Genomic DNA, 13,317 nt, shown 5'->3' on the forward strand with positions numbered 1-13,317 from the left:
GGCTTTATATTTCTTCCTTGAGAAATAAATCTTCCCTTTTTGTACATTAAATCTCTTCATGGGAAAGAAATCTTAGCCATAACCTTCTCCATCCTATGAAATGGACCCTTATTGCACTATAATATAACCATTTCATTGGTTTGCTGTATGGAGAATGCATTGTTGAGATAAATTGTCCTGAATTCTAAAGAATTAATTTTCTGTGTATCATCAAATGAATATAAAGGATATTTAGAAAATTCAGGAAATATAAACATTCCATTGATTATTAATACAATCAAAGATCTTATCTTTGTTTGGATTAAGGGAATTGAGAGAAGAAAAGAAAAGAAATATGGTTTCTGTTTGAACATTAAATCGAAGAAAGAAGAATAAAATGCATTCCTCAACTCCTTGCATTTAACCTAAAAGATTTTTGGCGAAATTTTGTGTTTTTTAAAGAAAATTACTTAATATAAAAATATAAACATTGTTTTCCATACTCAAATTTATCTTCTATTTTAATATTCAATCCAAACATTATAAAAAAAAAATTATATTTTTTTTTCTCTTCTCTTCACTTTTCCTTGTCAAATTCTCTTCATTTTCCTGCGCAATTAAATATCCAAGCAAAGATTAAAGAAGTTCATTAGGGTATAGGAAACAAGGTTACAACATTAGTCACTCTATTTCATATATCTCTAAAATTTTCCATTCCAAAAAGGGTTAATAAGAAAATTGTCCTCATCATTAATCATCAAATTAACAATTGTAGTTATATATATATACATGCTAACTTTTTTTATAATTGAATTATACATATATATATATATATATATATATATATATAATTAAATTTGATGAATTGTTGAAAATCTTACAATCAAAACGCACAGACAGTATTGTTAACCAAAATATATTTATGTGGACGTGCATGATCCAATTGCATATAAATTGATTCCGGATGAATAAAATTCAACATATTATTTGTTTCTACAGAAAAAAACAAATAGAAGAAAAAAAAAGTTACATTAATTAATCCTTAAATTTTGATTTCGTCATATATATATATATATTTCCATCTATTTTTCTTAATTTTTACTGTTAATGATAAATATTTTCATTTCTAAATTTTTAATATTATAAATATTTTCATTATAAAGTAATTAATTAGAGAATTTATAATGTTGTTAATTTAAATTATTTTCCTTCTTTTGTCTATCAGCCTTAGCTTGCTGTTGTTAATTATAAGACTACAATTAACAAATAATATCATAAGAATCAAAAAGATATAACAACTCTAGATTGCACTAAACCATTTGACATTATAATGTTTTAAAACAATGGAGTAATATTATAAATTTATATTTTACTACAAATTTCTTTTTTTTTTCATAACTACAGATTTTTTTTTTTTGCAATAACTAAAACATTCATTGTTGATGGTAAATTACACAAGAAAAATCTATCCAAGAAAAATTTTTTACTAAACCTTCGTTATTGATTCGAGATATAACATGTATAATAAAATTTACTTGTAAAATAAATAAAATTTATATATTTATATATTAAATTATAATATATCAAATTTAGATTAAAAAATTTACTTAAATGAAAATTTTTATCTATATCTAATTTATTATATTCAAAATATAAAATGTAAGACAAACCTACTTATAAAATAAATAAATTTTATATACTTATATATTGAGTTTATAATAGATCGCAATCTATATAAGCAAAGTTCTAATCGAGACTTAGTTAAATTCTCAAAATCTTTTGGTGGATGCTCAAAATTAATCTACCAAAAATTGTTTGACTTAAAAAAAAAAGAAGCAATTGAAGGAGTTGTATTAAATATTGAGAGTTTGAATTTTATTTACATTGACAAATATCTTTTAAAATTCCTCATACATATAATAGAATTCTCCTTAAATATGCATAGTAAAATGGAAGCATTATGCAAATTTTCTTATAAAAAAATTATGAGAAAATTTATCTATTGAAAACATAAAATAATTTACATATCTCCAATTTTATTAAGAAAAATAATTCCTTCCCCATTTTTGTTTAATTGGATGTGAAATTCCTTTATGTATTTTTGTTAATTTTTGGAGATAGCTTTTCATTTAGGATAAGATATTCCTCTTTTGCTTAGTGCCTCTAGTTTTTGAGTCTTTTTAAATAATAATAATAATAATAATAATAATAATAATAAAAATAATATAAAACCTTATTTGGCATCCACACAAATGGTTGATTGGAGGGCCAAGGCATCATGTTGATCACTTTGCATTATTTTTTCTTAATAAGCTAGTGGATCACAAATGATTTCTCATTTCTAGCTTATTTGGACAAATTTTTGCCTTTAATTCATTCTAACTTTCATCATTACTTGTTAGTGGTTTATATAAATATAATTTTTTTTCTGCTTTATTATTTGAAGTCATTTTCATTTCATTTAAATTCCAATTCTCATTATTACTTAGTTGTTATATAAATTAGTTTTTTTTTTAATATAATGAGTATCTATCTAAATCAGCGTTGATTTCCATAATAATATGGAAATATTTAATAATATAATTTAACTTAATTTGATTTAAGGACTGAAAATATATTATTTATTGATAAAGTTAAATTCAAATCTTTACTTTTTTTTTAATTTTTTATTAAAAAATATATAAATAAATATGTTTGACGTTATTACACAATTAATTTATTTGTAAATTTTGAACATAATTATCATTATGTATTACTATTTTAAAATATTAAATTATATTAACAAAATTCAATTGTATATTATAATTTAAAATCATATTCATAAACTAAAAATATCTTTGAACTGCTTACATTTTAAAATAATAATAAAAAAAAGGATTTGAGACAGATAAATTATATTCCATTCATTGCAAATCCATGCAATTAAAAAAAAAATTAATGGCAAATCATGATTATGACCTCATCACTTAATCACCTATAAATCAAAGGTAGCTTGAACTTGAACACTTAATAAAAAAATAAAAAAAATAAAAATATTTTTTATACTAACATTTTTTAAAAAGTTATCATAATTTAAAATTTCAAATTATTACATTATAAGATAATAATAACAAATATAATTCATCCTAAACGCAAACAATGAATTAAATAAATAAATAAGAACTTATGAGAATTGTCTAATTAGAAAACATTAAAAATTAATTTAAAATTAAATTTAATATATTTTAATAATAAAAATTTTAAAAAATAATAAACACAACTTCAATGCTAAACAAGTTCTGTGAGTCTTGTGCATTTACAGCTGTTGAATTAAAATATATTCCCAATCAGAATCAGATTAAGACATAAAGCTAGAAAATTTATTCCAGGAAGATACGGAGATTGTGTCTGCCAAAAAATCAGAAAGATGGGTTCTGGTCCTCGCTTTAAGCAGCACAACTCAGTGCTGGTGGGATTAAAATACCAACATTTATCCTTCATTGCAATACCTATACAGGGAAAATTTATCAAAGCATCTTTGTCATGTACATAGTAAAAACATAATGACAGGTCTCATGCTCTAAATTAGAAATATATAGAAAGGCAGCATTTTCAGTGAATCAACTGCCCTTCATCAGTCACACTCTGCAACTAATTTCACAGAACACAACGCCTTAAGCAGTTCAAACAAATCAATTGATTCATTATTATTTAATTCAATAATTTTGATAGCATTGCTCATATAACCATCAATTCTAGACGATTTCTCAACAATTTCACTAGCATATGACAATGAAAAGATGGCATCAACCCTCAATCTATACTCTTGACCTGCAACATTTAAAGAATCTAAATTCTTAACGACAACGCATTGCTCAACATATATTTGTAAGGCATCATCCTTGCATCCATTACACTGTTTTTCTTCTCTTAACAGTATTTGATCTTCATATCTAGCCATCTTCCGCATCACAGCACCATAACAACTGACAATATATATATATATATAGCTTGTACATAGATAAACCTAAATAAGCTAGGGAAAAAAAATGCTGACTGCTTATTCTATTATCATTTAAGAAACACATGAGTACTTGCTTCATCATTTAGACCGACTACTAGTGCCTGAGAATTGTGCATTTTGGAAACCATGTCAATATTGCTATACTGGAAGGAGTGCATTAACTTTTTTTTTCTGTTATTATTAGGACATACTCAGCTTCTTATCTGGTTTCTTTTCTTTTCCCGAACATTTTGCTAGGGTTTTTTGCAATTGATGTGGTGGCAGTGAGTCCACAGACAGACTATCCATGTCTATTTCATTGCATCTTCAGTCTTCCACTTCTCCGTTCTGTTATTATTATTATTATTTTAAATCTGGATGAAATAAATTTAAGAGCAATAGACAGTAAAGACTGAAAGCATTAAAAATATGGTTAGATCATCATCACAGAGAATTATAAATATCATAGCAACACAAAGAAATGTAACACTGAAATTTAAATAGAATTACCTTGAGTTACGAACTTAGCTGCAAACAACAAAAATTACAACCCTGAGTACCATGAGTTATAGATGTCATACTATCACATAGTTACGAACTTAGTTGCAGACAACAAAAATTATGACCCTGAAAAGGGAAACAGATGAAACACAGAAAATCAACTGCACACTGAATACATACATAAATACATATATATATATATATATACATAGAGAGAGAGAGAGAATTATAGAAGAAACTAAATAGCAACAAAGCAACTGTAGACTTATATGCAACCTAGTTGTGTGTATCTGCCTATCTTTCAATATACACACAACGAATTAAGCATGCATCCAGAGTCAGCTACATTATAAGGAGAAATATATGATCCGCACAGCTTGGGGGTGGGGGTGGTGGTGGTGGTTGGGGTGGGGGGGAGAAGTGGGGAGGATAAAGGCATAGATTAATTACCTCTTCCATTCTTGGAGCTCATTGCCTGCCACCATTGCATTCCTTGAAATTTTTAAAGGCACCTATTTCCACTTGCAAATCACCACCACCATAATCAAGGAAACTTATTAATCCTTTTTATCCACATTTTCATCAATTTGGAGATGATTTGTGACAATGCCAACAAAATATCATCTCTCATATCAACTTCCTCCACTTAAATGTTCTTTCCCAACATTTCCGGTAAGTTTTTACCATCAGCATATTCCTCTTTTATGCGAACAATGCTTTCACTCCTTTTAACATCATCAAAACCACATGGCTTTATTGCACATTTTGAGTCTTCTTACTGTTACCTTGATGTAAGTCCTTCAACTCATAATTCATTCATACTAGTTTTATTGTTCAACACTGAACATCTCGTCTCTCCTCATGCCTTCCTCTTAACATCTGTATCTTTGCCAGCCAATTTTATATTCAATTTTCTAATTCTCTTTTCTTGTAATCAAGTTCACCAATGATGTTTCTACTTCCTTGGAAGACTCCATGCCTGCATAAAAATCTTATGACCATGAAATCAATCAACCAACTGACCATACAAATTAACTTAGTATTAGAAATCAACAGATGGAAGTACATAAATGAGAAAAAGTCAGTAGAATTAGTGTGATTATTAAAGGTTATTCAACAAAACATCTAATCTTTTTAAACAAAAAGTAAAAAAAAATACTTCCTCCAACGATACATAGATAACAACACAATGAATTGTGGTTGTACACTAGTCCTGTGCTTGTTAAAAAATATTCCTGTCTTATATTAGTGGCTTTGAAATCAATTGTCGAAAAACAGAAGAAAACATAAATAAAACTTGAACTTCTTATGTTAGATAATGTGTAGTGGATCAGAAAATGTGATTTTCCAACCTACCATGGTTCATATGCCAAAATATGTCTCTCTCCTCCAAGTTTCCACAATTGCAAAACATGATAAAAAAATCCCAATTATGACAAACCGAAAGTTTGTGGATGCATTGGAATGCAAGTTTGAGGAACATAACCCTCTTTCCTCAGCTCTAAAAGAAGATTGTTCAGCAATGAATAGATAAGAGCAGACTGGGGGTGACTTCCATCTGCAACAACAAACATATGAGTGATGTTGTTGACCTCAATCCAGCTGTACCCAGGTACCTTCTGAACTCCTCGTTCTTTCATTAAACTTCGTATCTTGCGTACATTTCCCCATTGTCCAGCATTGGCATGTACATTTGAAAGCAGTACATAGCCACCAGAATTTTCTGGGTCCAAGTCAAGTAGATGTCCTGAAGCCACTTCAGCAAGCTCAGAATTGCCATGGAGTCGACAGGCTCCCAACAATGTCCCCCAAGCACCTTCATCAGGTGAGAATGGCATGCTTTTTATGGTTTCAAATGCTTCATTCAAACGGCCGGCACGGCCAAACAAATCTACCATGCAAGCATAATGCTCCATCTGAGCTGGGATACCATATTCCTCAGTCATGCATCTGAAGTATTGAATTCCTTTATCAACTTGGCCAGCATGTCCACAAGCAGACAATATAGTAAGAAAGGTTACATTATCAGGTTGAATTCCATCTTGCAACATTTTATGGAACAAGGCAAGAGATTCCTCAAGGTGACCATGGCTCCCATAAGCAGCAATGATACTGTTCCACGAAACTTCATTCTTCTCTTGCATCATGTCAAACACATGACGAGCAGTACTTAAGTTTCCACATTTCCCATACATGTCTATTAGTGCACTCACAGAAAAAAGATCAAAGTTCAATGCACCTTTGATCATGAAACCATGAATCTCTTTCCCATAACAGAGTGCTGGTAAGTTTGCACAAGCAGAAAGGGCAGCTGATATACCCACACAATCATAATTCATACCTTGCATCCCCATTTGACGAAAAAGATGAATGGCCTCCTGTGGTTTGCCATTCTGAGAACAATTTGTTATTATTGCATTCCAACAAATAACATCCTTTTCAGACATTCTACTAAAAACCTGATGTGCAAGATCCAGCTTTCCACATTTTGCATACATGTCCACAACTGCACTTCCCACATGACACTTCCCATCAAGCCCACCCTTGAGGACGTAAGCATGCAATTCTTTCCCCAATTTTAGAGTAGCCAAACCAGCACAAGCAGGTAAAATACTTGCCAAAGTTACAGCATTTGGACACATTTTCTCTTGCAGTAACCACCTAAAAATATCTAAAGCATCATTGTTCAACCCATTGAGCACATAGCCTGAAATCATGGCTGTGCAGACTACGATATCAATTACGGTATTTTGATTAAAAATCTTGCAAGCCATCTCCACATCCCGGCACTTAAAGTATATGTCAATAAGTGCGCTCTTCAAGAACAGATCTAAAGTTACATCATGTCTCACCATATAACCATGAATTTCCTTACCTTGCCTGAGACTTGCTGATTCAATAATTGATGGGAGGAAACTAGCTAATGTAATAGAGTCGGGTTTAACACCAGCAGCTATCATCTCAGAGAACAAATGCGAGGCCTCGTTCATAAACCCATTTTGTACATGCCCAGCAATCATCCCATTCCAAGTCACAACACTAGTCTCAGGCATCGTTCTAAACAATTTACGTGCATCAAATAACTGCCCACATTTAGAGTACATAGCCACAAGTGTGTTGGCGACTCGAGGATCAAACTGAAACCCACAACTGACAACAAGCCCATGAAGCTGAGTACCAAATTGAAGCATTGCCTCTGAAGCACAGACGGAAAGAACAGAAGCAAATGTAGTTGAATTGGGCTTAGTTTCACAGTTTCTCATTTCCTCAAACACCAGTATAGCACTATTCGATTCCCCACATTTCACAAAACCGTTAAGCATCACATTCCACAAAACACAATCTTTATGAGGCATTTTACCAAACAAACAGCGTGCATCTTCTATACAACCATTCTCTGCATACAACTTTATCAATGAACTACCCACAAACTCATCTACACTAAAACCCATCAAAAACATCGTGTCATGAACCATCTTACCCAATCTCACATTATTCAAACCACCACAAGCCTTAATCACCGGAGGAAAAGTATACTTATCAGGACAAACTCCACACCCTAACATTTTAAAGTAAAACAACAAAGCAAAATCAGAGCGACCCAATTTATTAAACCCTCTGATCATCCAATTCCAGGGCATGGCAAAGTATAATTCAAGCTGATAAAACATTTTCTTAGCATCTGCGAAATTATCGCAAAGAACATACATGCCCAAAATCCTCGCTCCCAGCAGGCCACTGTTGGTGATGCCATGAAGAATGGACTGGGCATGAATTTGTTTGGCTTGTAGGAAATTGGAAGGATCAGAAAAAGCTTGCAAGAGTAGCTCAAGCTCTTGGGTGTTGTGGAATGAAACAAGTAGATTGATTGAGCCGTTTCTGGAGATTGTATGTATGGACTTGGCTTTCCAGGAACTAATAACATTTGAGAAGCATTTATGAATGGGATACAATTTTTTATAGCACATCTTAATCTTGGGGATGAGCCTATATTGCCGCTCTGAGGAAAATTGACACGCCCGGTTCTTGTTGCCGGGATATATATATATATATATATATATAAATTAATTTTTGAAATATATTAAAAATTATGGGTAAATTTTTAATTTTTTTATGAAAAATAATATGGTTTTGAAGTTTTATTCTATTTACAAAATAATCTTTCTATTTAAATTATCTCAAATTATATATATTTTTAAATTAATTTAAGATTTTAATATTAAAATTTTTTTACATAAAATATCTTATATACATATATTATTTATCTTTTTAAAATTAATAATACTAATTATGTTTAATTTATATGGAAACTCATTAATTTTAATTCATAGATTAAAATTAGAATCTAAATTTATTAATTTTAATAATAAAAATGTTATAATGAGTTATCTGAAGTCTGCATATCCAATCCTATAACAAGTGGTCTCATCCAAGGCCCACAATTTAGTTTGGGCCAGTGCCGTTTCATCTATAGGCCAGATGTACAATGGGTTTGCATGAATTTTATTTTTTGTTAAATAAAAAATTTTTAAGGGGAGGGTTTTTTTTTTTTTAAATATTGGAAAAAAAAAGATTACGTTAATTATGTTACAAGCTGGAATATTTTTAAGTGTTAAATTGCAAGGAAATAAAATTAGTTAGTTTATTTCAATTTTCATTATAAATGATTATTTCAGAACAGATAAATTAGGAGATTCCAATTTAAAACATTATAATAATTTTCGTTTTTAAAAGTATAAAAAAACTAATTAAATTATTTTTAACAAGCTAATGTAATTTTTTAATGCCTCAAAAAGTTTATTATAAAACCAAATTTAGATGAGAAACAACTTTTGGTAAGTGAAAAGTGAAAGCATATATAATAAAAAGTGGCATGTAATAAAAATATATATATAAAAAATTGGTTTTATTTGGAACAAATTATTCAAAAAATAAGAATTCATTTAAATTCTCACATAATTATATTTAATTTTTATTTTTATAAAAATTAAAATATTTTAATTAAAAAAATTTAATTTCTTTCATTTTAAATATAAAAATTGATAAAAAAAAATAATTAAATTAAATTTTATAAAATTCTAATTTTCAAACAGAGGAGTAATGGTTTATGTAGATAATTGGAATATCCTTTAAATTCAACTTGAAGCATCACAATTGTACTTTCCCCCCCTTCCAATTATATACATGCATCACAATAATCAAGAACTGTTGCATCAAACAATCAAGTAGCTTGACAGATCCCAAAATTGATGCCCAATTTTCCATGAACCAACTAGCCTTGTTTCATGCCATAATAACATACCTAGAACCCAACCCAACCCAAACCCCCCTCCCCTCTCCTTCCCGACCAATCCATTTTTCCTTTATAATCCCAAAGCCTTGGATTAATGACCACAGGGAAGCTCCTTAATTAACAAATAAGATAACCAAAAAAAAAAAAAAAGCATTAAAACTAACTAAATTGAATTCTTTATGCATTACAACAGAAGAAATATAAAATTTGAAGTGAAATAATTTTAGAAATCTCTTCATTCATTATTATTAATAAAAGTTTTATCACCATAATGGAAGTTAAGAGAAACATATAATTCTCTTATTAGGCAATTAACAAGACGATTTTTTTTTTTTAACAAAGAACACGCACAGAAAATAAAGATATGGTATGCATACTTTGAGAAAAGAAAAGGAAGTGTGAATGAATGACTATGGTTTTTTGAACTTGAGTTGCACATAAAGGGGGCATTGGAACTTCTAAATGATCCCCTAATTAAAGGCTAAAAAAAGATATTGAAGTTGGAAGCAAAGTAATTTACATCACATGGGCAAGGACCAAGTTCCACACAATCCAAGGGCTTAATTATCCAAAACCCTTAGTTTAATCCCATATTAAGATGATGGGTATTGGGAGATGCCAATGTGTTTAGCAGCAAGCATATATAATAATATAAATAATATATTATATTGATCTCATCTACATAAAGTGGTTTTGCACTAATTTGGGCAGAAGGAAACTTCCTTAGATGACAACATTATGAAAAACTCATTCATTTTCATGTCCAGCTACTAGCTACTTCTCAATTCCTACCAAAATGTCCAATTGCAAAGCCTAGGCAATATAGGCACTGTGGTTGGTGGTGAGTAACAGGAACCCCACCTTTCATGTCAAGCCCCCCAATCTTTGAGGAGTTTCAGTGCAAATTTGGAAAATTTAAGTTTCTTAATAAGAATGGATCAAACCCACTTAAAAATTTGGAAAAAAAGTCAAAGAAAATACTCAATAAATAGCTTATTGATATGATATAGATTATGGACCCCACATTAGCATGTGGTCACTAAGGACAAAATACACTGGTTTTCTGGAATAGTCCAGGCCGTCCATGTAGACAATCTAGATGGCTAATATGAATGTAACCGGTAAGGTTGCCGGTGAACGGCTGACGTCGAGAGTCGTCAGGTGCACAGGCAAGTGTTTGTCATGCTTACTGTAGACACACTATTTTAATTATAAGGAGCAATCATCTGCAAAGAAAGAGGGCATTTGGCATTTTACTGGGTCATGAATTCAATTAATTAATTAAGATGATCAAGTTTATTAATTATTATATTTTGCTAATAGCTAGGTTATATAATATTATGACTGACAGATAGAGATTAAATTAAAAATAAGAGCCGGCTTCACATGGCAGGATGCTTAGTTGGTTCTTTGTGGGAAGACAAAAACCCTGTACATTAATGCTCAGAGAATCCCAGTTCAATTTGTTCTCTTGTGATGAGGTTGTCATGCAGGAACGTGGAGGCAAAGTGTGTATTATATGGACCCAATCACTGATTCATAACTAGAAGACTAGGGTTTGGGTTTTTATTTATTTATTTATTTGGTGGCCATAGGATCACCAAAAGAAAATCCCAGTGATGATTCTATTTTTTTCCCCTTTTAACATGCCCTAGCTAGCTAGCTAGCTATAAATTTATGTTCATGGAAGCAAGGAAAAGAGCCCAATAGAGAAACTGGGATAACCCTAGCTAGTTAGGAAATTTATTTTATATGGGTTTATTACCTTCTTGCCATGCTAAGTACTTATACAAAAGCGAGAAAATTTTTAGAAAATAAAAGATGGAGCTTGATTAAGAAAATTAAAATAAATTATTTATACAAAATATAATAATAATTATTTTGATTTAAAGGATTAGATCATGTTGATATAGCATTTGATTTAATCATCCGGTGAGACTCACGCTCAATTCGATGGTAATCTGTTACTGTTTAACTCCACAGTTTTTTATAAATTCGATCTAGAAATCATTAAATTTTGATGTTTTTATGAAATAATTAATTTTTTCTATCTAATTGATTAATTATTAAATAATTTTTTAAACTATAAATTATTTAACAATATCAACTTAATGAGGTGTAATCATAAGCAGAGAAAGTGTAAAAAAGACTGAATTAATGGAAGAAATGTATATACATAGCGTTTGAAGACACAAAGGAGAGAGATGAAGTTGGCAACAATATAATGGCCTTTACACGTAGTCCAAAAACAAGAACTTGAGGGCAATTAGAGATGGGAGAGGAGAGGGGAGATAGTTGCAAGCCACGGAAGATTCTCAAAATGTCTCATCAAACATAAGATGTCGGTGATTCCATTGATGATCATTGGCCCATTGAAAGCTACAATCTTTCATCATTTACTAAACAACACACACCCACCTCTCTCTCTCTCTCTCTCTCTCTCTCTAACATCCCATCTTTAATTATTTACACATTGATGGATACATACATATATAGATTACACAAGAGAAAGAAACGTTTTTTTCCTCAACTTTCAAAAGAAACCCTTCATATAGTATATATGGGTTCAAAGCCTTTCAATGTGTCTCATCAACCATGACTTTTAGCTAAGGTGCACACTTGATGATCTTCCTTCTTTGAACAAATCACACCCACCTGCCTATATGTAAAAGAAGCCTTACAAACACACATAGGTTTATATTATTTGAACTTTCATCTAATTAATTAATCACCAAAACACTTTGCTTTATTACAGAGAACAAAGACTCCTAACTAAAGCTAAAAGTTAATTAATATCCTTATCCTTTATCAGTCTGATATAATATAAGATTAGACTCCATCTAGCTAGTTTATATCATGATAATCACCTTTTCAAAGCTTAATCATCATTAGAAGGTCTTGGATAATTATTTTTAATTTTTTTTATGTATAGTCATAATTAATGAAGGATTAGTTTTCACCTTTTATGTATGATGTCAAAATCTCCTTTTCTAAGAAAAGAAATGTCTTCAACAAATTAAATAGCCATTAATATTTATAATTAGTATAAAATTAATTTTGTTATTTTTTTACGAAAAAAAAAAAGAATTTGCAAATAAGTTAATTATACACTAGATAAAAAAACATTGAGTCTTTCGCATTCATACGCATCTAAAAGCACCTTCAGTAGTGCGAGTGAGGCTATAGCCAAGGGGGCCTTCCCCTCACCCCATTTTTTTTAATTATATATATGCCAATGTTAAATATATTGCCTTTCCCCCTCCCCTTTCTTAAAAAATAGATATTGAATTAAAATTAGAAATGATTATGGATAGGGTATTTATAAGTATCTAATTCGATTTAATCCTAATAAGGTGGGTTTGGATAATATATAATCGGATTTAAAATTTAAATTTGAAAAATTATACCCATTATGAGTTCGACTTTGCATATTGAGTATGAATTATTTATACTCATTTATTTAAATAATTAATTAACTATAAAATATATGTTGAATATATCCTTGCTAAATTTATGTAAGAATTCAAATTTAGAATATTTTTATTCATGGAGTTAATTAAAC

The 13,317-nt window shown here is 30.0% G+C and overlaps 1 protein-coding gene across 6 annotated transcripts; it reads right to left on the reverse strand.

Annotated features, from left to right (window-relative positions):
• Window positions 1-3,254: 3,254 nt before the first annotated feature.
• On the reverse strand, window positions 3,255-8,485 carry LOC110638314 (pentatricopeptide repeat-containing protein At4g21300). Of its 6 annotated transcripts, XM_058132176.1 has the most exons (4): window positions 5,819-8,485; window positions 4,913-5,441; window positions 4,472-4,588; window positions 3,974-4,309 (listed from the first exon to the last, which is right to left on the reverse strand). In XM_058132176.1, the coding sequence occupies exon 1, from the start codon at window positions 8,428-8,430 to the stop codon at window positions 5,893-5,895; it is 2,538 nt and encodes an 845-aa protein (XP_057988159.1). In that variant the 5' UTR covers window positions 8,431-8,485; the 3' UTR covers window positions 3,974-4,309; window positions 4,472-4,588; window positions 4,913-5,441; window positions 5,819-5,892. The 6 variants fall into 6 exon arrangements, with proteins under 6 accessions (XP_021644522.2, XP_057988162.1, XP_057988159.1 ...); XM_021788830.2 differs by lacking the exons at window positions 3,974-4,309; window positions 4,472-4,588 and adding an exon at window positions 3,255-3,467; XM_058132179.1 differs by lacking the exons at window positions 3,974-4,309; window positions 4,472-4,588 and adding an exon at window positions 3,633-3,944.
• Between the last annotated feature and the right edge of the window lie 4,832 nt (window positions 8,486-13,317).

Source organism: Hevea brasiliensis, chromosome 13, assembly GCF_030052815.1.
Source record: "Hevea brasiliensis isolate MT/VB/25A 57/8 chromosome 13, ASM3005281v1, whole genome shotgun sequence".
Taxonomy (NCBI): Eukaryota; Viridiplantae; Streptophyta; class Magnoliopsida; order Malpighiales; family Euphorbiaceae; genus Hevea; species Hevea brasiliensis.